This window comes from Centrocercus urophasianus, unplaced genomic scaffold (genome assembly GCF_019232065.1).
Source record: "Centrocercus urophasianus isolate 14NV4802_14NV808 unplaced genomic scaffold, USGS_Curo_1.0 seq_12, whole genome shotgun sequence".
NCBI classification, from domain to species: Eukaryota; Metazoa; Chordata; class Aves; order Galliformes; family Phasianidae; genus Centrocercus; species Centrocercus urophasianus.
Window position 1 is genome coordinate 36,625,063 of NW_024884364.1, and position 26,112 is coordinate 36,651,174.

Consider the following 26,112-nt stretch of genomic DNA (forward strand, 5'->3'; position numbering starts at 1 on the left):
AGAAGTTGTGTTTTGAACGTACCTGGATTTTACAGTCAGGCAGCACCTTGAGCTAGAGGTCAGGGAAGAGATCTGGAGACGGAGGGGAGGAACTGAATGCAGTGTTAAGGCACAGAAAAAATAACCCTCTAGCAGAGGAGAAAAGATCAGTGCATTTCCTAGTTTCTTAGATACAAAATTGGTGCAATGCATGTGAAACAAAAATCAGCATTAAAAATATGTAATCTGTAGAACAGAAGACAAAAACAGAGAGAAAGACTATCAGTGCAGTCCCACCTCTAGATTACTTCATTTATAGGCAGTGAATAATGAGTTTGCCTCAGAGAGATAACTGGATATCCCTAAAAGACATTTTAATAGTTCACTATAATGCATTTTAGAAGAGACAGGGACACAGACAACGTTCCATAATTTTAATTTTAAAAAACAGAACAATATTCTTGACAACTGCTGCAAATGTATTACCAGCCACTTTTCTCCACAAAACTGAATATACAGTGCACAGTACAAAAATGTTCTGGGCAGGAAATGCTTCATCTAAACTTGGGCAGAACTTAACATACTGCAGTGCCACTTACTGCTACTACTGTTAATATCCAGCAGAATAACCAAACAAACAACGTGCAATAGATTTTTAATCAGAACAAAGGTGGCAAGAGGGGCATGTAGCATTCTCAATTCACTGCATTGAAGGACTACATTTGGCCTTAAGCAAACCCCAGCAATTACAGCAACCCTCAAAAATACACAGCCAGCTTTCAAGAGCAGTAGTGCAAAGCTGTAGGTAGGTTGTTGCCACAGAGTAGAATTGTTGAAATAGTGATCCTACATAAATGGCCATGATGCAGCAAGGGTGAGTCTCAAAAGCAACCTAAGGAACATCTATAGAAGCATGTTGAGATTCCCTTTCCAGTGTCAACATACACAGTATAATTAACAGTCTTATTATCACTTATCAAACAGCATCTGCAAATATGAAATCACCAGGCAGGAAATTCACAGCATGTAGTGGTAAGGCTCTACAAGCATGATTCAGTGCCTCATACTTAAGGTTAAGGTAAGAAACATCTCTGCAAATAAAAGTCTGCATCCAATTTTGGATTTAATCACATGTTCTTACCATCATTTCTCTTAAGGTCCTCTAACGTTCTTATTTCTACATGTAACAATAAATAAATAATATCCATCTTCAAAAACTGTATCAAAAGAAAAAAAGAGTTTACAAAGTGCACATACCATCTTTCAAGAGACAGCTATTTCTGCCATTGCTGAAAATCAATACTGTATGTTAGGAAAGGGCAATTTCAGTTTTTACCTCACCTAGCCACCATAAGCTACTCCTTAACTACTGCACACTGCCTCCTTCTGGGTACCAGAGATTTGAGGTGTTGAAGGTGTTGAGGTGGAACATGGGGTCACAGTTGGACAAACTTGACAAAAACTTGAACAGTTTCCTGGTGGGGGCTGCTGAACTGAAGGGAAGGATGGATGGAAGAGATCCTGCAATGATTCAGGTATAATCCTTACTGTCCTGTGTGAAACAACAGACTAGACAGTTATAGAAATAAGACTCAGACTTTATATTCATTGACTCTAGAGCAAATCAAAAGCTTTACGTGCCTGAAGTTGGCCAACCCCTTGTAAAGCCAGAACAATGCCAGTCTCTATGCCTCCCTCATGTTACCCCATCAGTTAGCACCAGTGGATGCTCAGTGGCTGCTCTGCTGCTGCAATTTAGTTCACATTTTGCAGAATACATCTTTGTCTACTTGTACCTCACAGGGCCTAACCAGGAGGGAAAAGAAAAATCAAGCACAATACTTCCAAATGCTTATTTTCCATCTCTGGAGGTATTGAAGAGACGTGAATGTGGCACAAAGGGACATGGTTTAGTGATGTGACTCAGCAGATTCAGCTAATGTTTGGACAGTCTTTGAAGGTCTTTTTCAACCTCCATGATTCTATGGATTTCTTTTATGCTACTCTAGCAAAATCTCTACTGGAGGAGACAAAGAACATTAAGTTTCCAGTCTAATGCATTGTGATCAAAGCATACTCACCATCCCCATTGCCTTCTCTCTTAAACCAACTGCTGAGCATTCAGCTGGGAGAGAAATGTTAAAATGTGTTATCTAAATGGCATTTAAGGTAGGCAATGGCACTTGGATTAGAACAGGAAGATAGTAATGTGACGGAGATGGAGGAGAAAGAGAGGCCATCTGAACTGGTTTTAGCATCTAAACATGCAAGCAAGATCACTGACTTTTAGAAGCCTGAAGTCCCTATGTAACTAACAAGTTGAGCAGAGAAACATCCAGAGAACAGGTTTGGATAATGAAGTCCGTTGGCAGGGCTTGGACAGCCCTCAGCATCAGCTCTTCCTGATAGATACTGGCAATAACCACACTACCTAGGGATGCATTTACTGTCTTCACATGAAATTTTACAGCCCAAGTTGTACTTCTATTTTGCCTTAATGGGTCAAATTTTGCCATCAGAATCAAGTATCGAGGGGGGAAAGACAGTGATGAAAACCTTGTAGTTACACCACTAGTAGAATCATGTTTCATATCTACAAAAAACACTGTAGTGAAAATCTCTTCTCCACTGAAGCATCTTTAGTCATTCAAGTCTGCATGGAGAAATATTTTTAAAACATCAGCTCTCCTGTGTCTGATTAATCAAGATAAAAGTTAGCGAATCAGTGTTAAAACTGACTCTGTTTTCCTAAAAGTTGGTCTTAGATAAACCATCCATGCACTTCAATATCACAAACATTTATACATATAGAATGCTTTAGCCTGGCTCCTGGCTTTCTCTATTTCTGCTCAGCCTAGTAAAGCTGAGGTACGTGATGACACACAGTCACAGGCTATTTGCTCCAATATCTCAGAAACAAGAAATCACATCTGCAGTTAATCATCTCGTGCTTTATCCAAACCACAAATCATTTTTTGCAAAAGAAGAGAAAGAGGATATAACAGCGATAATTAAATGTGACATTTTCCACAAATAAATGCTTTCTACAAACCTGTCGTTAACATCACAGAACAGCCAAATTGCTCCAATGTCTATACTAATGACTGTCATCTCTCTGAGGCTCGTTTGAAGCAGAGCACGATATGCCCTGTATGCTACCATCATGCACAATCATCACTGCTAACCTAGGTGATAATTTCACTGCACTACTCCAAATCCCATCAATGGCCAACAACACTCTCTGCCTTGGCTGAATTAAATTCCCACTTGAAATTGTTCCCTTCATACACTGAACTGCAGTTGACACCTAGAGACTATTCATAGCCTGGCCTATGTTTTCAGATGCAGGCTCAGAGTAAAATTTTGTCCCTTCCAAAAGCTATAGGACACACGTGACACTTTCCAGATGAGTCTATTTATCTCATACTCTAACACAGGCCCTAAAAATGGGAGGGAAGTTGGTAGAAGCTGAAGTAGTAAAACATAGACTTCCATTCAAAGCAAGACTAGATTTAGATACAGTGCTAACACTTACTTAGAAAATACCATTCAAAATTATATAAATGCTTACACTCCATCTTATATTCCATTTTAAGTAAAAGACTTAGCTCAGTTTCCAATTATTTTAGGATTTTCAATTTGGTGAGAGAAAAAGGTTTCAATTTTGGGGTTCATCTTGGTAGATTTTTTGTGTCACTGTTTTCCTATTTCCGACACCAAAATGAAACAGAAACAACTCCATCAGTCTGCCCACTGTCCCCTCCACTAACCCTACCTGCAATTTTATCCTGAAGAATCATTAGATTTAAAAAGATTTATCTTCTTAAGCCAACTTCCAGCAAATGAAAAATCAAACTTGTGCTCCTACATCAGCTGGCTTGTGGAGCAGTAAACAGAAGGCAGTTTTGGTGCCAAAGGTAAGGTTTTACTTCCCTTTGAGGATGTAGATTAAAAATAAAAATTTAAAAAAAAAAATCAATCTAATTTTGAAAAGAAGACTATAATGATAAAAGGAAGATCATAATAAAATGTGTGTGCTTGATATTTGTGCTCTACTTTATCAGCTCGCAGCACCTGCTGCCTAAGATGAAAAGCAGATTAAACCTGCACTGAGCTTGCTTCACTGCCCAGTTTGAGCAGGACTGCCGAAGGAAATGAAGAACAGCTGAAGAAGGAAAATGAAGCTGGTTTTCTTGAACAAGCTTCATGAAAACATCGACATTTGATTCCCAACATGGAATTCTTAAATGCAAACTCCGTTTTTAAAGATGACTCAGTAATTTCTGAAAACTAGGGGTCTTAAGCTGAGAAAAGGTATTACTTCCAATGACTGCTTAAATTCACATCAGAATTTTAATAGAAAATACATATCATCAGATTGCTTTCTATTAAAACTGAGATTCTGTTTTTAACAAAAAAACATAAAAACAAATCCAAATAAAGTATTAGTATTTTTCAAGACTTCTTGCAAGCTGCCCTGCAGTTTCAAGCCCCTCAAAACCAGTATAATTTTTCTCGGGGCGTTGGTGGGGTGGGAAGATGGAGCAGCAGGAAGGAATAGACGTAAATGGAATGGAGTAGAAGTTCAGGTTTTGGATTTACCTCAAAAAAAACACTTAGGTGACTAACACCAGCACTGCTACAGATGAAAAAAATTTAACCTACACTTAGCTATCAGTTTTCCATTCAGTTCAATCTAGATTTCCTGCACCTTTTACTCTGCGAGGAACAGCATTTCCTTCTCTATCACCAATTAGATTGTATGGCCTTCTGCACAGAAATCTTTGAATACTGGTGCTTTGACCTGCAGGGAAAGATACATCCTCTGAAAGCCTTTTTTTTCCCCTACATACTTAATGTAAGGATTATGTTTCCCAATATTCAAATTGTTTCCTTAGTACTAATATGACACTGCTTCCAAAATAAGGTATTGGGGAAAAATACATAAGAAATGTACTTATAGACTGGATCAAATGGGAAGCTATGATCCAATTCTGAGATTCAAATGAAATGTTGTTTATTCAACTTGTCTTCCTCTGTTTCACACCCTGAGCAATTACAAGCCATGCAATTATATTAATATCCAATCTTGCAAACAGACATTTTTTGTCCTTGGAAAAGACATTCTATCTTATTATGTTACTACTACTATTTGCAATGCTGTGCTAGCCCACAGTGATACAAAACAGCATCTCTTCACATACAACCTTGCAAGTCCCCAAAGCACGGCAGACCTAAGCAGTTATAAAGATCACTTTAGGAAACCAAATGGCAAATGCTTGTGGTTAGTAAGATTAATGACTGAATCAGCCAAAATCCACGCTTATTAAATCTACTGCTAACTTATGGAGGACAGTTGAGGAGAAAAATCCAAAAATCCCTCTCTGTTTAACAAGTAACACGCACAGGCAAACTTGAACAGGATCCCATTCTGAAAAAATTCCACAGTTGTGCAAAGCATTCTGGAATATGCATTAATCCTGTTACTTTACTACACACCCTGCTGAGCCAAGATCTTAGCTATGCCCCAAACCAGAATGTGTCTCAACTCACTGACTCATCAAGTGGGATAGGCATGTAATTCCTTCTATTCAATGACACTGAAAGATCTTAGATAGAGCCGTCAACTGAAATGAAAAACGTGGTAATACCACACAGTTCTGGAAATTCTTTAGGATTTGTTATGATTTATTTTCATTAGAGACTCTTTGACCACACTGAGCCAAGTCTACCTCTTATACAGTGCACTAAATAACCAAGAGAATGCCTGAACACGGGCACTTCAGACTCCTTCATCTGCTGACTCTTTCCATTGTGCAGCTGGCTGTGAATTGGCTTTAGTGAGCTACTTGGTTCCATGCCTGCCATCCCGCACAGCGCACAGCCCAATGAGCAAACATAAAAAATAAATGTTAGTCTTCTGAACATTATGGCTTCTTGTCTTTCAAATAACAAAGCACAGATTCATTCGGAATCTGAATGTACTGAATCACTCTTGTCTTCTAGGCCATCTTTGACCCAAAAGGAGATATGTAAAACACACTTTACATCCTAAATGGCTACTCAGAGAATTTGCTTGCTCCACGTCCCCTGCCAGCAATATCCATCAGCTGTATACCACCAGCCACCACAAGGGACAAAGAAAGCCAGTCCAATCTCTGTAGGAAGTCACATTCTCAGAGGTTACAGGAGAAACATAATCTGTTCAAGAAGTCTGGGTTAAAAATGAGTGCATGAAAGTGCAGAATGCATTAAAATTTCACATAAAGCCTTAATATCCAAGGCAAAGAGTACAACCCTTACCCATTTTCAAATGGGCAAAGTGACAAGAGCTGAACACAACTGAAATGAGAAGGACTTGTGCTACCCCTCAGTAGTAGAGAGTCTTTTAGAGTCTACGTTTTCCCATGCTGGATCTCAACATTAATATCCCCTCCACAGAAGTTCCAGGACTGTCAATCATCTTCTGCCAGAGAAGCTGCTCTTCTCCTTGAGAGTCCATCCAGTCAACCTCTTTGCCATTACTTATGCCTGGAAATTGCAAAAACATCACGCATTTTTGCACTATTAGTAAGCAGTTACTTAACATCACTGTTCATTCACTCCAACAGCCTACAGAAAGATGACAAGCACTTTATATTACTGCCTGTGTAGGGAGCTGCTTCTGGATAGCACCAGTTTGAAGTGCAACTGGGCTCCATGTTTTTGTGTCTCACCCAATGAAGGAAAGAACTAAATCATCAGTGGATGACATATTGCCTCCTCTCCCCTTCCAGTTTCCCAAAACTTCTGTATATTTTTCATACACTCAATAACATTTCTACACCTCAATACATATGAATCACTTAGGGTGGTAAAGAAGGACAGCAGAATAAGGAAAGCAATCATCAGTAAGATGGGACCTTACCACTTCCAGTACTCAAACGAACTCCTCCCAGAAAAATATTACTGGAAAGTGACTCCTTGTCCCACACAGTCAATTCTAAGCAGACATTATGTATATCCCATACATTCAAGCCACTGAAAGCAAATGTATGATTCCACTGGGGGTTCACATTCTTCTTTATTATGGGAGTCTTGTGTTTTGTAGCTTTGTTGTCATCTGGGAGCAGGTACCTGAGAGACAGAGAAAAGGAAAGCTCAAGATGTAATAGGATGTCCCACAATATTCATAAAGAATTAGAATCACACATGGCTTGAATAATGTCAGAGACCCATTTCCCACTGTAATTAAATTAAGTATACACATTTGTGCACCATTTGCTGCTCTTACAGTTACAATTTCAGTTATCACAATCAGAAAATGAAATCTAGTCTCCTTGTCCCATGCCTTTTATTTTTGTTCTATATAAAAATAATTTTTATTTCCACGTGACTACATACAGTCATTAAAACGTTGACTAGAAAGGGAGGATGGACAAGGCAGCTTCACAGCAGCCCTCCCAAAGCAGAAAAGAAGGTCTTCTCAAACGAAACAGAAATGACTGACAAAGAAGGAACTCCAGAAGTTTATCACCTATACCTATGTGGTCTTACTGAGAGAAGAAACATCAATACTGTGAAGTCTGAAATGCATTTCACATTTTATTTTTAGTGAAGAATTTCTTTAGTGAAACAAGCAGTGCAGATCAGACTACTGCAGTACATCTACTAGTTCATGGCAACTTGACATGACAGACGACCAGTCAATAGTGCAAGGTAAACAGAGGCCAGTTCCACCACGCTGAATGATCCATGTCAGCAAGAGCTGACACCACTAACTAAGAATACATCACAGAATCCTTGGCCACACTTTGCTACTGCTAATGTAAAATAACTTTGACAATATTTTCTCTTTGGGATCTGCTGCAGGCTCCAAGCTGAATCAAGCCATAATGGGATCAAGCAGTCTATTTTTCAGTAAAAGGAACTATATCAGGAAAACAGATGGCATGGAAGAACAAATGCTTATGAAGAATAGCTCAAACTTTTTCAATACGAAGTATATGAGCTTAGTGAAAGTTCAAATCAGACTGACAGATCAAGAGAAATTCTCAGCTCTTCCAAGGGCAGGATTTTTTTGTGCAGACATTTGAAGAAACAAGACTCAAATAATCACTAGTGAACTATACATCTAAAATTTAGCAATTCTGAAAGCTACCACTGAGAGCAAAAACCAGGAAAGAAAAATGTTTTAAGCGATCCGTTATTTCTGTAGTTGATTGAAAATCCAGTATAATGAGACCTGTATAATGAGACATTATACTCATTTTATTCAATTACAAGTACACCTTGTATGTAGCATTTTCCATATAGTCTGACCGCCCACCAAAAATACTGCTTATGGAATTAAAAGGTCGCCTTGAGCATAATGTCTGCTATTTATTTCCATGGAAATTACAACAAAGAGTACAATAATGCTATGTGATAGAGCAAATTCTCAGCTCCTCTCTTAAAAGTATTTGTCTCAATTTGCTGGAAATGCAAAGGTCACTGTTAGATCAGGTATCATGTCCAGTGTATGAACCTCACTTTCCATGTTCTTACCTCCAAGAGTGATGAAAGTTCCCCTACCTCCCTCTGCTGACTCAAAGGAAGTGCTTTATTTCACCAAACTTTACGTTCTTTGCTCTTTAACAATGTGCACATGAGGACAGTGAATATACTTTAATGTAGTGAGTGATACAGGTTACATACTGTTTCTTGACTGAGTCTAGATCGGCTGGTAGTTAAGCACTGGGACAACTGAGACCTCCCTGTCCTTATCCAACAGCATCCTCCACCATCCCATTTCAAAGTGGCAGCTGCTTTTCAGTATTGACTTTACATACACACTTACATAGATACACTGGGGGAAAAAAATGGTGAAAGAACTATGCAGTGCAGCCATTAAATAACAGGTCAGAAAATGCTACTGACCCTTTCACAAATGTGTCTGATGTGCCTCCTGATTTCACTGCTGTTAAATTCTTAGCTTCTTTGATGACGACTTCTAATATACCTCCAGTGGGCGGGTGGTTCTCTCCCTTTTTTCCTTTCTTAAAGCTCTTCTTTCCTACATACACGAAAGAGTTGCAATATTGTCATCAGCAGAAACCATACACTACAAAACTGATTTGGAAACTTAAGTTCTCATGGCTGGATTCTTTTACTCATTTCCTTCAATGGGATTAAAGGATTTCTTATAGCAGATTCTGATTCTCTAAGGGTATTGAAACTGAAAAGTCAGGGGCAGTGTGTTGTATGTGAGAGGGGCCTTCATGAATTTAATTATTTGTGGATCATTATGCTGAACAGAAGGACCTGCATGTGCCATAATTCCAATCCTCCTTTCAGAATCCAATTCCACCACTGAGCTTACGGAAGCCAAACATCACAAACAAAGAGGAAAAAAAAGAAATCTGTCCTAAAGTTTAAAGTGCATTAATATACTGTGTGCGTTCCTCTTGTAAAGATACAGGGTTCCTCACAGACAGTGAGGAAGGACATGTGCTCACTGACACACTGCTGCATTTAAACAGCTACATGACAACACGTTACTTGCTTCTGCTGCAGATTCTAAGGTATGTATCAGCAGGGATCATTTATACAGATTAGGACTGGAAGCATAAGGAAAAGAAGAATAGGAATGATGTTAAACTGTTACTAATTAAAAAAAAATGTAAACAGTACATCTACACTTTCTGGACAGCAATTAGCTTTCAGAGAGAAAACCTTGGCACTACTGCAAACAGAGGGAATGCTATTTGTCAAGAAAAAATAAAGAAAAAAATCAATATGTCACTAAGAAAGAATTCCTCCTGGACTACCTGTAGCCTGTAAGACCATGTACTCTCAGATGCAATCTAGTGGGTTTTTTCTCCTCAGAAAATTATCCCTCACTCATTACTAATAATGTTTTACCCTAAAATACTAAAACAATATTTTACAAGATGGAATTACTGGTGTAATGCAGCAAAACAAAACAAAGGTAAACTTAAAACGATATAGGCAAGCTTCTGGCCAATTAAGCAAGAACTCAGGGAAGTCTATTACTCTGATCTGTTAGAGCACTATTCTAGAACTTGTTGAACAAAGAACACAAGGACTACAGTTCAGAAGATTTATGTGTATGTGGCTGTCCCTGGTCATACTGTTCAATGTCTTAGCCTTTTCTAACTAGGACAGAGCCACACATCAACATTTTACCATGCACACTCTTCTCTTCCTTCCCTCTCCTTAAGTCCAACGTTACACAAGAGGATAGAGGATAAACTAACTTATGGTTCAGAATTTACACAGATAAAGACAACTAATATATTCAAGCCCGATTCAAATTTTCACTAATTTCATGTCTTCATACTAGCTGAAGATTTTCAATACTCAGAGGGATGTTACTGTAAACTGCCAGTGATAATTGTTTTACCTTGAAACTGCCCTAGAGGAAGCATCAAGTTTATCTCTGGGGGAATGTAACGTAAAACAACTGTCAGTTCTCCTTTATACTGAAGCCCAACATCTGTTGCAACCTCCACCTGAAAGTAAAAATAAATAAATGAATAGCCCCAAACATAAATCCAGGTAAAGCTAATCACTCATTTTTGCTGTTTGATTTTAACTTTGTTGTATCAATAGTGTTTGAACTGCTTCTTAAACAAATCAAGGTCACACAACAGTAGACACCATTCAGCAAACATACACAGGACAGAGAGATATCTAGCATGAATGAGTGAAACAACCAAAGAGAAAACTCAAACTCATTTATAGAGACATAATCTGCTAATTTAAGATGACATCCTCTTGCCCTTACTTATCCCAATGAGGTTTTTACTCCATAATAGATTTCATGGATTTTACAAGAGTCGCTCTTGAGTCACTGCTGGAACAGAGGTGTGGGGAACCATGGCAGGGGAAGAGAACAGAGCGCAGCTCTCCAACAGAAAACTGTGAAAACTAAGGTTATCCTCAGCGTCCTTGTCCACTCAGATATTATTTCTGCATCTTTTTTATTTTAAAACATTTGATCTTGCCTAAGAAGAGCACATCCAGGACACTTTTAATAAGTACCAAGATGGCAGCAGTGTCTGATGCCAGTTGCTACAACAAAGGACAAAAGAAAGCCTGTAGTAAATGCTGGTGTATAATTTTAACAACAAGAAATCATCATTTAAATTTTGTCAGTAAGGCAGCTCGTTTAAGGTCTCAACTATGTAGGTATTGCATCAATTTCCCATAAAGGCCATGAGGATTATTTTTCTGTTATACTGGGGGAAAACTGATGGCATAAATTCTCACATCAGGAACAGTTTGCCAACGTTCCCTACATACAAAGTGGCTCTAGACTCCGATTCCCTCTTTAACCACAGAAATATTTTCTGTTCTTTTTCTGATTTAATCATGCTCCTTTTGAAAATAAGTGATGTTGTGCTCATAGAAGACATAGGTCTTAAGGTCTCCAGTATTTTCACTAAAGCTGCTAAATGATACAGGATAAAAAAAAATCATACTTTGTAATAAAACCCACAGAATGTTTCACTGCTATTTCTTTCTCCATCGTGCAGTTCTTACGAGAGAACAGCACACAACTTGCTTGTGTGTTAACCTGTGTATTTTTTTTTTTTTATTTCAAAATACAATAATTTAGCTTTCAGAAGAACTATTATCTTCTGAACAACAATCTTAACAGCATTTTAAGTTCAGAAACATTATTTATAACAACTTAGGACAGACAAGTCCAATTTCGCATTTTATTTCTTTGTTAAAAAAAAGAACATGCCCAGAAATTATACAGCAATCAGATTAAACTGTGGAAAATAAATCAAACAGTCCCTCCTAAAGCCCCAGATATAACACTAGTGTATGATGAGAATGAAATATATAAGTTACCCAAGTCTGTCTCCGCATCATCTGCAATACAATCTCAGATTTTTCTGTATCAAGAAAAATAAACTTTCTGAAATAGCAATCTAAACCACTAAAATTCCTGGGGATTCTGGCTGCTGCAGGAGCAAGCAACTCAGTAGCCTTTAATCCTCAACCTTAAAATAACAATTTGAATCTCTTCCAAAAATGCACACCTTTGCCCTTGCCAAAGGGGTGTCCGAAAGACAGAAGTCACCCTGTCTGCAGCTAAGTATAGTGAAAGTCCTATTTCACAAACTAACTGATTTACCTGCTGAGAAGCCTCATCTTATACCTTCCTGGATGGGGTGATTGAGAGATTATAAGTCATTTTGTTACACATGAAAAGAGTGAAGCACTTTGAACTGAAGCAGAAAAAGTCTTTTTCCTTACTAAACTGCTGAGGGCTACACTGGGATAGCGGTAGAAAAATCAATTAAATCTTTTACTCATTTTTCCACTGCAGTTTGCAGCAAAATGAACATACAGTTTATTTAAAAGGTGTTTCTTGGTGGTTTTGCTCTGTTCTGTTCATTTTTTCTTTTAAGTAGCCAACAACATATACTGTTCCTGAAGTCTTCATGAAAATGAAAATGTTCTGACTGAATAAAACACACAGGCACGATTTTCACCTCCATATTAAACAATCGTAAAGTCATCATTCTATAAATATGTTCCAAAGAAAAAATAACTAAGCCTCACTAAATTTACTTCTCAGTGGTTTCATTGGTCCCTGGAAACCCTTACCTTGGGCTGAAGCACAAACCACTCATCACCATGATTTTCAAAGTTCCAGGAATCAAATGGAATTTCCACTTCTCCAAGAAAGCTGTTACGTCCAAATCTGTCGTAGTGCCAGACAGAAAGCTGCAGTGTCCTGGTTTCTAGCTGCGTATGACTGATGACATACTACCAACAAAAAAAACAAAACAACCAACAGTAAAAGAAACCCTCAAAATAAGCATAAATAATAGTTTCCATGGAGCCTTTTACAGTAATAGCTAAGTTTTGTAAAGCCCGCAGCAGCTAATAGATGAAGCATGAAAGAGAGATTTGTTTGCTTTGCAAAGACGACTTCAATAGCTAGAAATCTCATAGGAAGCTGTTAAACCTAACTCTTCTCTCTGTATTACTTACTGCGTATTTATGGTTATAAAGTAAATAATAATGTTTAAAACCATCAACCTGTTAATTCCTTACAGCTTATGTAAAGGAAGCAGTTCAACACCAAAGTTTAGTTTGTAAGAAGAAATCCTACTGGTTCTCTCATCACTAAGGAGAGGCTGCTGGACACTGCATTCTAGAAATAGTGTTCTCCTCTTCAATTCTATCTTTGTAACTTCAGAATAATTGTTCTGAAAATAAATAAAATTGTACCTGCAACACGTTCACCAAGATGTCTCAGTCTCAGCAACACAGTTTGTTTCGAAAGTTATTAAAATTCCTAACATCATATTCTAGCAAATATACAGAAAACTATAAACATCTGGAATTCTATCTCTGCTTTTAGTAAAAAGCCAATTAATTCCACAAGGCTCACCCTTCTTCGAGTGTTAGTTGAGGAAACCCAGATGTCTTCTTTTTGTTTGTTCTCAGTGCAATGCCTGGACACAGATATATTCCCCAGAATCTGAAATGGTGAAGCTAGTTGGCTAGCCACATCAGTAGGCTATTAAAGTATAGATATGTCTACACTGCTTACTCCTAGATGCCAACTATGAGAGCAGCAATATTCACCAATAATGGAATAAACATCCAAGACAAAAGATAAAGACAGATACATACATACATGCATATATATGCATGTTTAATGATACTAACAGTTGCAGCAAATAAATCTAGCTCTTGCTTACCTTCCAGCAATTCAAGTAAATCCTTTGTGTCACAATTTCCATTTTCAGCAAGCTGCTAGTTCTTATCCCTGCAGAGCTCCTTACTAACAAACATTTAACACTAACTATGAGCCCTGCCAAATAGAGTCTAACACATTCTTTTTTTATTTTTTTTATTTTTTTAATCTCGCCACTTCAGGCAAGAATTAACTTTACTATAAACCACTTAAAAATGAAGCTAAATAGGAGACTCTCCTCTGGCAAGCTGCCTGGACAGACCAAGGTAAGTCTACAAAATGGTTTTGTAGCCAGGTTAGGTCAAGAGTACAAGCCAGAGAATACGTATTAGCCTCTCTTATAAGAAACCTATTTAAAGCATCACCAAAATTCCCTCAAAACTCTTTCAAGAGAATCTGAAAAGTCTCTGGCTTTATGACAGCTGGCTGGGATGACTCCAGTCAGTTGACAGGAAGCAGAATCACCAGGAGCCTGTGGTCTAGATGCCAGGCAGCTCATGGGGAACACAAAACCTTTCCAGCCTGCGTAGGCTGGACATAAGTAAGAAGTGGGGATGGAAAGGGAATGGGCACTCTGCTCAACCAGTCCAGCAGGGAGTAGTCTCTTGTTCTCTTTTGCAACATAAAATGAACTTTCTGGGGATGCAGCTAGTGAAGCTGTTGTCAGCATTTTATTACTGAAGTCAGTTCTGCTTTAAAAACAAAGAAAAATCTCCACAGAAAATCACATTTTACTGACAGAGATTATCTTCTCCTAGAAATCAGTTAGGAAGTTTCAAGAGATCTCTGTCTCAGCATCAGTTGCTGATGTAGGGCTTGTAAAATCTCTAAGGTGTGTTTAACTCTGAGATCACGTTAGATGGGAACATCGATAGTTTTGATAGAGACCTACAGAAATCAACAGAATTTTTACCTGTGAAGAGAAGAACCAAAAAAAACCAGTTCCTTGGTGCTGAAAGTCAAAAATTACAACTCACACAGTTACCATATGCTTTGCTTTACTTTCTTTCTGAGGCATCGTTTTTAAACCCTAATTCCCGTACAGGAGCATTTACAGAGAATGCCTATGAGCACAAGTGGAACATTCATCACAGCCCATGGGAGAGACGGCGTTCTCACCTTCAGCGTTTCATTAAATTCCGGATTGGTGCTGTTACTCTTAATTTTGGTCTTGCGTTTACTTTGGCGGGACTTATCAGGCAGGAGGTAAGCTTTGACGTATCTGTGGAACAAGCAGCAAGTTATTAACGAGGAATATAAAACAAAAAATCTGAGCAAGGACCTGCCATTGCTGCATGAGCAGTAAGAACGAGGAAATGAATTTCTGCAGTCTAAACAACGTATGCATGTAACAGCCAATATGTGAAACATGGTAAGGTATGGTCTTTCTCTGCAAACACAGCAGTGCTGGTCTTATAGGATCAGAACAACACAACGGCAGGGTTAAATCAATTCATTCATTCTCAGAAATGCAGAAAACTTTCCCAATATTTTCCCTTGTACAGTATTATGACTCTTGACTGGTTATATATCACAATGTACATCCTGAAAGTAGCTGAGATTGAAAAAAAATCATATTTGACATACAACAGGATTAGAGATGATGAAATATAGTATGAATTCCTAATCTATGAGAACTGACATATTATACTGAAAACTATAATGTGAATCCCAGAAAACATTGTCCTAGCAACGTTAATCTACATGCACAGCACAAAGCTATTTTTCCCTCACTCCCTCCAAAACATCGCTCCTCTTCTATAGTTTAGCTTTGCTCCTAGGAGTAAGAAATCAATTCAGCCTCCCTATTAATTCTTGATTTTGCCCTCTTGCAGAGAATACTAGCAAATAGTTTGATAATTTAAGTAACATTGTTTCCTCAGAATATGTGCACACTACCCTAAGAAACATAATGAAAATGTATTTCCCATAGAGAATGCTGGCCTGTAGCAGGCTATGTCATTGCTGACTACAGTGTGCTATGTGTTGGAGAACAGCCCTAGCAGGGCCTAAAAAGCATATTCTGTGTGCTTACGGATCAGTCCTTTGTTTTTTCTCATCCACAATGGCCAGGTTTCTGCAACTTTTCACCAGGATGTTGAGCGCACCTGTTTTGTAGCTGTAGTTGATTTGGAGAAGGATTTCACCACTGACCTTCACGTTGCTATAGTCACCAGTTTCACTGTATACACTCAGCATGCTATTAATGCTGGTCTGCAAGGGGAGAGAAAAAGGACTTAGAAGCTTAAGCAAAGTACATTTTCCAGAATCTGCTTTTCATGGGGTCACAGATACTGTCTCACTTGTTAAGACTTGCTTTGAAAAGAGATAGAAGAAAGAAAAGAATACCACTGGCTTATGTTTGATGTAAAGAGAATAAGAACTATAACTGAGAATAGCTTATTTATCTAGACAGTTTATGTTTTTTACACGCAAGACTCAAACCTACTTATAAACACGACTAAATGTAAATTATCACCATTGGACTCATGCATGAAATAAAGGACAGTCAATCTACATCAACTGTAAACTCACATAAGCTCCAAGCAGACAAAAAACAACTCTTTGGCTCAGCTGTCCACCTAATTCTTATTGAATATCATGAGATAACTGCTGACGCAACCATTAGAAAAAGCTCTAAGGATGATTCCTTAATGAAAATGGTATAAAAACACACTTGATTAAAGTGACACCAACCTCTCATTTGCAGTTCTAAAAGAATTAGCAAAATTCAATACCCAGTGCAATTTTCCTAAAGCCAAAAAAAATTTAGCAAAAAACCCACAAAATCTTCCACTGTATAATATATCATACCCTGATTTTTTTTTTTTTTTTTTGCTGCTGTCCTATGCAGTATTGCAACAGGAGTATCCTTCTCCCCAAAAGATTTCACTTAGAAAAGAACTGAATGTTTTTAAAGAAAATTGGAGCAATGCGCAAAGACATTCGCAGAAGAAAACGCTTGGCAGGTTTCTAGTCTTTGACTAAGATTACTCAAAGAGATGCATAACAATATAAATCTCCACTACATAAAACTTTGCAAGACATATAGATACAGTTTTCAATTCAGAGGGAAAAAAGAGAATCTTCAAAAGTAAGTTAAGCTGAGGATTGCAGAGAACTCACAGTATCACCATCTGTTTCAGGCACATTTAAGAAGTTCCATTTTCTGTCAGAGCCTTCTGGGAAGTTCTTTAGAGAAAGCAGTGCAAAAAGTCAACAGAAAACAGCATTAGATAGCTGCAGTAAGAAAGAATAAATGCAGTGATAATGCATTACCTATACAGACAGGTAAATGCAATTCACATCACAAAACAACAGCAAGAAAGAAGGAAAAGATATTGCTAAATCAGAGACATGCAAAGTGTTTTCCAAATACTTCAAGTGGCGAAGGACACATGGCTCAAGGTGATTAAAAAGAAATGAAGTTATCTGCTGTCTCAAAAAGAAAAAAAATTAGATTTGTATCAGATTGTACTTGGATGTGCCCCAGTTACACCTTTGTGAACTCAGTTCTTACTTAGGCTAGTCAAAAGGTGAGCACTCCTGTATTGTAGCAATGGTGCCTTTGTAAACAGCAACAACAACAACAACAACAACAACAACAACAACAACAACAACAAAAAAAAGCAGTTTCTCTGAGGAGTTTGTAAGTCCAGATGGAAAAAAATATGCATAAATGTTTAAACATGTCACTGGGGGGAAAAATACAGTTACAGAATACTGGGGAAAACACTTTCCAGTGTCTGCTTATTTCAGCATGTCATGGTTCTATGGTTTTTTTTTTTGTTTGTATATATATGTATATATATATATATTAAGCATGATGTAACGATGTAGAATAAGGGGTGGAATGTCATGGTTCTATGGTTTTTTTTTTTTGTTGTTTGTTTGTTTGTTTTGTTTTTGTTTTTTGGGTTTCAGTATTCCACATCAAAACATCATGCAGTGTACGGGGCATTGAAGTGTCACTGCCCCAATTCCAAGTACCTATCCCTGTACATTACAGCAGTCACGGGATCTGGCCCTTCCGGGTGGGGGGGTCGCTCTCTTGCTGCCTGGCAGTGGGTGCTGGAGGGTGCTTTCCTAGCCGTTCCAAGCTTTTCAGGTTTGAATCGGTCCTGGGAACTCTCTCTCTCTTATCTTGTCTGATTTATTAATCTCAATTTCAATTAAATTGTATAGATTGTGTTATCTTGTATTCCAATATTATAGTAAAATAAGTTTTCCTCCATAGATTGTTGCCGCTGTACTTTTCCTCCCTTCCTTCCTTCCCATTTTGTGGGACTGGGGTGGGGGGGGAGGGCAGAGGCCTGTCGCCCCTGTCACGGACATAGATTGATCTGGTCAACTCCGTGACACAGCAATATCTGAAAGTCTCAACAATAAATTCATGGGAAACTACATCCTTCCCTGACAGCTACAGGAAGGAAGGAAGAACAGAGTCCAGGAGAAGAAACAAAAAAGAAAATAACCATCCATATACCCATCTCAAAAATCTAATAAGGTTACACCAATGTGGCCAGAAGGAATATCTGTCCTCTTGAACCCAAATATCCTTTAGGTACATTGGCAGCAAGGGAAAAACAGCTGGGAAATCCTAAATGCATAGATGACCTCTGACCTTAGAATCTACGCAAAAGCAATTTCTCAACTGCTTAGAAACTGCAATATGACACATCTTCTTTCTGCACGTTCTGTTCTGTGGAAATTACAACAGCCTTTACATGCACTAAACGCAGCGTCCCTAGGAAATCTAATCATTTTCCAGTTGCATTAGTAAACAAGCACTGCACACGAAGGTTGCTTAGCCTCATTTTAGCCCATCACTATGAACTACACTTGTTCTGAATCTTATCTTACAGGAGCAGGAAGGCACAGGAACAACTTAGTCTTAATGATGTGACAGGACCTGACAGCCACACATTGATGTGCTTAGGAAAGGAATCAGTGAAGGATTCAGGGAAAACTAAGTAAACTGTACACGTATTAGTTTTGGAAAAACAGAAAGAAAACACCATAATGCTAAGCTACAATTCCTGTTTAATGCCATTTTTCATTCCTATTTTCACTCACCCATCATATAAGTAGATATAAAGCGTTTTTACCTTCTGAAATATTTCTTTTATTTCAAATGCTTAGTATTAGAGTACCCTTGCTATACTTTTAATTCTCATATTAAAAAAAAAAATGCACTTGAAGTCTACTGTTCACTAACAACATTACTGCAATGTGACATAATAATAGTACAGTCATTTGACAGGCAAGAAAAATACAGGGAAAAAAATTGTATGAGGCAGAAAGCTCAAAGGCATATAATAAGAAAAGGAAAAAAAATACAAGAGAGAATGAATGATAATTACTAATAACACAAACACAAGGAAGCCACAATGAACCTGTAATACTGATATGTTCTTAAGTGAGTAGTAGCTGGCCTTTCAAAATTTCTCCATTAGCACTGCATGCAGTAACATTAACAACCACTTTCGGGTGAGTACAAGGAAATAAGAGCATTAAGATGTGAGATTACCTCAAACCTCCAGCAGCAGCAAAGCTGCACTCTGCTTAGGAAAAGGTAAAAAATGGACATAAAATGGATGAAATCCAATGTACAGGCAGAATTCTGCCTACAGAACACAGAGAGAAGGATCTCCAAATACAGTTCCTCAATTAATGGGATGAATTGAGAAAGCACTTAAGTGCTTGCAACCTTCCTACCAATATTCAGAGGAAAGAAAAACAATTCTGCCTGAAAAATCATTGGCCAGCAAAGGATTGGAGACAATGAGTCATAGTCAACCTCACAGAAGTGGGTTTTATTAGACCAACATCAAACAAGCCACAACAATTTGGTGTGATGTGCCACATACTTCTGTTGTAGCTGTTTCTGCAAATTACACAAATTAAAAAGGAAAAAAAAGGCCTAGACATGGGCAGAGCTGAGATACCAAAATGTTCTCCATGGACACTTCTCTCAGCCCTTTGTTGTTCTCAGATAAGCCAAGTTTGGGTTCAGCCAACACCATCTCTTTGGGATCAAGAACTTAAATGTGTGTTCCCACAGCTCTGCCTGCAGGAAGACTAATGGGAATACAGTCTGAAAAGAACAGTTCACCAATCAGTGTCATGGGCCATATTTTCTCTTCCCTTTTAGCAAAAGACTCCCCAGCTATCCATTCTCTTCAACTCTTTCACCCTGTATCTGTTGTTTGTTGGAGCCTACTGCTGCTCTGTGTGCTGGCCAGAGCTATTCTCAGCACAAGGCATGAAGAATAGTGGCTAAAGCTCCAAGACATCACTAGAGATGAGATGCACACATCTTGAGTGTCAGATACCAGTAATGCAGTACACACTACATATTCATAAACTAGACATGTTAAAGACTATTCCTACTAATTGTTCTTATCAAAGTGAATAACTGACTGTAAAAAGAGCTGCATAAGACTTGTTAGGCTAATTTTGTTGCATGCCAAGCATTCATAACAACCTGAAAATGCAACCATTCAAAACCAACACCAAGTTGCAACAGAAAACCAAAAGACTCAAACATCTGATTTATATTATTCAGTTTGTGGGCATGACTGACATAAAGAAAATTACCACAGTTATTTTAGGAGGTAGAAAAGCTGGCACCCACCAGAACCCCCCAATATCTCCTTCCTCATTGGAAAAAGAAATACTTTTTGAGATTGAGGTGGTGTAACAGTCCTGTCACAGTTAATGGAAGGACAAATATTTGTGTCCCAAGAACCTTAGCATTCAGAAAACAAAATAAGGTGAAAGAACACACCACAGCTTTGTTCTACTTATTTCAAACACATTAAATGCTCCTCTGGAAAGCTGAGTCGCCACATTCTGCAAACATCTATGGCTTTCCTTCCCCAAATACTAGCTTGGCAGTAACCTGAATGTGTAGACAAATCTGTTGATGAATAAAGGTTGTAGCTTCCCACATGTGCTGAGAGATTGATGTCTTAGCTCTGAACAATGGAAAAATCTTAATAGTCAGAACACTCTATCTAAAAATCATGTTCCTCGACTGTAGGATTAAATGGCCAGGAAAATTACTAAAATATAAACTGTAATGCTTGCAAGTGATACAATGTTTATCTCCATTTTGAAGAAATAATGGTCTGATATGAAAGGAAAAAAGCAAATTTTCTACTCAAGATCTTACTCTTGACAATCCACTTGTCAGATGTCCATGTTTCCTTGAATAACGAGAGGCTACAATGTCATCAATATCTTCTTCTGTTTCATCCAGGGAATCCTAAATGAGAAAGAAATGTGCAATTCAGTCATTGTGTTCTCCACTGTATTTGGTCAGCCTCTGTCCCCTGACATTGTTTCACATATTTTCTGCTTGGGCAAGATGGCACAGGATGCATTTAGAATTCTAATCTCCAGAAGAATTTTGAACTAACATTTTCCATATTTTTGCACAGGTACACAGCAAAAAAAAAAAAAAAGAGGTCATCAGATTTCAGGTTTAAACTGCTTAAAAAATGGAAGAAATGACACACACATTCGCTATCTTATTCTGTAGACATATAATTTTGCACCATCAATAATTGTTCACATAAAAAAATTCTTGCATTAAAATAATGCATTATTGCAATAATAATCAGAAAAATTGCAAAGAAATCATTAGTTGCACACCTTCATATATATATAGGTGAATTCTAATAATCAAGACTGAAATCTAACATCCTTAGCTCATATCCAGAAAAAATATATTACTTTTTAAATACAGCAATAAAGTAAAACCTAACAAGAAACTTAGTATCTGGCTGATAGTACTAATAAGATTCTTAACTTGAAGCAAAAATTACAGGGAAAAAAAAGTCATCTTCCATTCTATTCAGAGCAGCTGGGAAATTTCAAGGAACTCTTTAAGTCTCATGGCAGGTATTGTTTTTATGGAAGCCAAATGTACAAATCCTTTATATCTGCTTTGCAACTATACAAGTCTCATGTGACACCTACCTCAGTGGTTGCACAACCATTCTCTATACCTTCTAAACTAAACAGAGATCACACAGACTTCTAATTAGGAAGAACAGCAGAAAAGAAATGCTGCTGGAGAGTTAAACTGTCATTGTTTATTTAAAGATCTGCAAAGTGCTCATTATTAGTATGAATAAAACTAGCTGTTACTTCTCTAATCCTTTGCTCCAGTTACTGAAATGAATCAGCTGAAAACTACGCAGCATTTTCTATTACTACTTTCCAACCACAGTCGTGCACATGTAACATTGAGCAAAGGGAAATGAGGACAAGCCATCACTTTATTCAGGACAAAAAATTACATAGTGAAGCAAAAAAAAAAAAAAACCAAAAAAAACCTTTTAGCTTCACGTTTTTACAATGAGCCTCCTCTGATGGTGTGTTTCCTTCCTTTTCTACTTGGGGTCCACTGCAGAACAAAATGTCATAGATACTTCACACCGTAAACAAAATGTCCATAGAGACCCAGGCACAACATAGTACACTATTCTCATGAGAAACACTGTTGAATCCTTCAAAAGTAAATAAATTAATTAATTCAAAAAATTAAATAAAATAAACAAGCACTTATCACTTCTACTCTCCTTATTGACTTAGAATTCAAGTGACACAAAAATATGAAAATGATACCAGCAAGATGTTCTTCCAGCCAGTGCATCAAAGAGAAGCAATTCTGGTAATACAACCCAACTCTTTCCTTTACACTGTTGTATCCACATATGTGGTGTTAAAAATCAAGTACTGAATTTTGATTGGTGAATAGTTATACACAGGACAAATCACAGTGAGGTACCATCTTCGCCATGGGATGCTTAAGTTTTAGACACTCAACTGTTGACAGCCCTTCCGTGACAGGGAGTTGTAGAATCACAGAATACCCTGAATTGGGAGAGACCCATAAGGATCATCAATGCCAACTCCTGGCTCCACAAAGCACCACAAAATTCAAACTCTGTTTGAAAGAGCTGAGTCCTAACGGTAAGTACGTGATCACCAATTTTTGTCTGCAAGCGATAATATAAATTTAAAACAAATGGTTACCATTTAACATAAGCACTTAATTCCTTCTCCACTACAATGATTATGTTTCTCAGTCGGTGTTACAGAACAGTAGCTACATAATTGGTTACTGTTATTAGCTTATATAAGCCTATTAAAGTTAGAGCTGGAAGGACACTAATCTTGTGGTCTCCAGGGGGAGTTACAAAATGCACATTATCCAATTCCTTCTAATAAAGCAGCTGAGCACGTAATGAACACTACTTGGTCAGGAATTCAACGCACACCTCTGAAGATAAGGTGCACACAACTGAGAGCAGCACTACATGTTTAGCTGGCTCCTTGAAAAATACCACAGCATGCAGCTTTCTCGTCCCTTCCCACTTCCAAGAGTAAGAAGAAAAATACCACTCTATCTCTACATGTAAGCGGTGCTATTGATAAAGCTGGGAGCAGAGCAGCAAAAATCCTTTTTCCACCTTTCCAGCTGGCAATCTGCTTATCTTATTAATGTGTGGCATCTCTCACACCACTACCATTAGTTCCCATCACCTACAAGAGACTAAAGGACCTCAGCTAGGTCCACCAGCCAGTCAAGATGAAGGAATTCATAATTCTTCTCAGACTAAAGGAACTGTTGTAATTTTCATCAGATATTCTTATTTTTGTCTCTTGTATCAAGCACCAAAACTAAACCCCAGTGGGAGTATAACCTTCATCTCAAAACACAGCATTCATATGCAATCTAAGGCAAGACACTGAAGTAGTCCCATGAGTCAAACTACCCTAAAAAATACGCTGAGATGCAATCTGGCATTTCATTTAGAGAAAGCAAAAACTCCCTTCCGTGTACAAGGAAGGCAAAAATCAAATAACCTAAAACTACTCTGGATAGGACACTTCTGGTGCATGCCTTAAAGAAATTCCCAAGTGACAACTATCACACTCTGTACAACTAGAACAGGAAACCAACATAAAATATTTAAAGCTCTTATTTTCTTATTTTATGGTTTTCTTCTGCCATCTTTTCCAGCTTCTAAATCAAGAACGCACCCTTTTTCTTTACTAAAATTAAATAATAAAACATTAATTTTTAAAGGTTATTTCAACATAAATCTGATGCACAGAAATGGCTTGTTATTCCCTAAATGTTTCCAAACAGAGCAATGCTGCAGGCAAATTCACTAGGTGGTTACAACCCAAGAAACAGATGGGAATCCCAACTTACTGTTTTCCACAAATCCTCAAGTATCAAACATTACAAGAAAGGGACACGTGTCCCATGGCCAATGCCCTTCTGAAAAGAGCAGATGATAGGAAAGTATTATGGCAAAAGACAAAACATTACTGTTGCAGCAGGTAATGTTTCTTTTCTCTTTTTTTTTTTTTTTTTTTCAAGCTAACCATTTGCATTTGGAAACTTCAAAACAAACTATGATTAAATGAAAAAATGTTCAAATTACTCTTTTCCTCATGCATACTCAACAAGCTAGGATTTTTTTTCTTTTCATGGCATCGATGCACACCTGCAACTTGTGCATCTGTCTTGAATACGTGCATAATGTGAGAGGGAAGTTAGCTATCACATCAGGAAAGGCAGTCCTTACAGACCACACAAAAAGAGGAATGCAGATGTATGTAAGAAACTGATTAACAGAAAGAAGAGATTGGCAAAAGTGGTGGGAAAGATAGGGAGGGCTTCATCTTCCAAAGAAACAAGGCAAAAGACAGAAACAGATAAAGATTACAGCTGATACAGTATTTTTCAGCATAAAAAGTAAAAATGAAGAAAGTAGGATTTAACAGCACTTCGGAGTATCTATAATCTGGAGCCTGAAATTCAGTGTTATTCACCTGAATACTCAAAAAGTAGCAAATTAATAGCAAACTGTTATTCACTGGAATCATTCTACAGCCAACAGACTAAAGAAAAATGAAACTGCTTAAAAACTCATTTAATACCCCTCAACGTACATTTTGTATCACTTATACATACAGTGCTGATTTTCTAAGACTGAGCAAACACGATTTCTGCCAGATAAACATTCACATGTTTACAACTCACCAGCTCCTCATCTAAGGCGCTAGGTACAGATTTGCTTCTTACGCTCAAGGTATCCTGTTTTCCTTCAGAGTAAGATTCACTCAAATCTATCTCAGATCGGCTACGGTCTAGAAAATGAAAGTAACAAAGCAGCTCATTACAATTTTGTGTAAAGAATACTGCCACTTTTGCCTTGCTACTCTTTACTAAGTGCTGTCTCAGACTGATTTCAAAGGAAAAACGTTAAAATTGCATTTCTGTACACATCGCTCACAAACTCTATGACAAATGCCCATCGTGACGAAAAATAGAAAAACATGTTTTATGGTGCTATTTGGCCTTCTGCCAACATTTTTCACGTGCACTTTTTATCTGATGTAATTGTTTCCAGTGGATGACATGACAGATCAAGCTTTTGACTTCATATGTTAGACCTATTACCTTGGAATACTGCATTACTTGGAATAATGCCCAAGCATTTCTAGAGACGACAACATTACCTACCATAACCAAAAACCCTTCAGCATCTCCTTCAGATTTAAGCAGCCTGAGATACAGAAGGGCACAAAAAACATTTCTGCCACCACTGTGCAGAAAGGGTCAAAGCAAGTAAGTCTCTAATTCTACATTTTTTAAAATTTCCACAAGTTTCTCATCCCTTCTTTAAAGGCACAAGAGATGCTAGATATTTTAGAGAAATATTTTCTTTGTTCTCCCCCTTAAATGTTTTGTGCTACTGTTCAATAAATAGATTTAAAAAAATGAAGAGAATACTTCTACATCCTGCAGATAAGAATCTGTAAAGTTTTCTGCTGTCCATCCTCTTCTGGTCTATAACTGATGTGACAGGAAAGGTCTGCATTTTGAGCTTATGCCATAGAATCACAGAACAGTTTGGGCTGGAAAGGACCTCAAAGCCCACACCACCCCAACCCCTGCCATGGGCAGGGCTGCCCCCACCAGCTCAGGCTGCCCAGGGCCCCATCCAACCTGGCCTTGAGCCTCCAGGGATGGGGCACCACAGCTTCTCTGGGCAGCTGTGCCAGCAGCCTCTGAAATCCCCCAGAAATAAGACAACAAAGAGTCTGAGGGATGTTCCCAAGCTGCCTCCAATTTTGCTCAGCATCTACTTTAGTAAAATGAGGCCAGCTCTTAAATGCTCAGAAAGCCTGTAATTTGTAAGGCAGCAGAAGCAGAAGAAACAGTCATTTCAGAAATAAAGTAATAGCCAGGAATGCCTCTGCCAGGAATTGCATAATGCAGTATTCTCAAAGAAACCCTGATGCTTTCAAGTGGAAAAAAATCTAAGGTGAGGACTGTAACTCCTTTGATTAACTCAGTGGGATTTGTCACTAGGTTTCTGCTTTGGGCTAAA

At 38.0% G+C, this 26,112-nt stretch overlaps 1 protein-coding gene across 1 annotated transcript in view; it reads right to left on the minus strand.

The window, feature by feature from the left end:
• Positions 1-421: 421 nt before the first annotated feature.
• The window catches only part of SYTL5 (synaptotagmin like 5), a 77,951-nt gene continuing 52,260 nt past the window's right edge, over positions 422-26,112 (minus strand). Inside the window, exons 9-18 of the mRNA XM_042810732.1 lie at positions 24,759-24,865; positions 20,865-20,957; positions 16,814-16,879; positions 15,723-15,901; positions 14,807-14,909; positions 12,586-12,747; positions 10,364-10,472; positions 8,878-9,013; positions 6,887-7,095; positions 422-6,510 (exon numbers count right to left, since the gene is read on the minus strand). Of these exons, the coding sequence (XP_042666666.1) occupies positions 6,368-6,510; positions 6,887-7,095; positions 8,878-9,013; positions 10,364-10,472; positions 12,586-12,747; positions 14,807-14,909; positions 15,723-15,901; positions 16,814-16,879; positions 20,865-20,957; positions 24,759-24,865 (1,307 nt within the window). The 3' untranslated portion in view covers positions 422-6,367. The remainder of the gene's footprint in view (positions 6,511-6,886; positions 7,096-8,877; positions 9,014-10,363; positions 10,473-12,585; positions 12,748-14,806; positions 14,910-15,722; positions 15,902-16,813; positions 16,880-20,864; positions 20,958-24,758; positions 24,866-26,112) is intronic.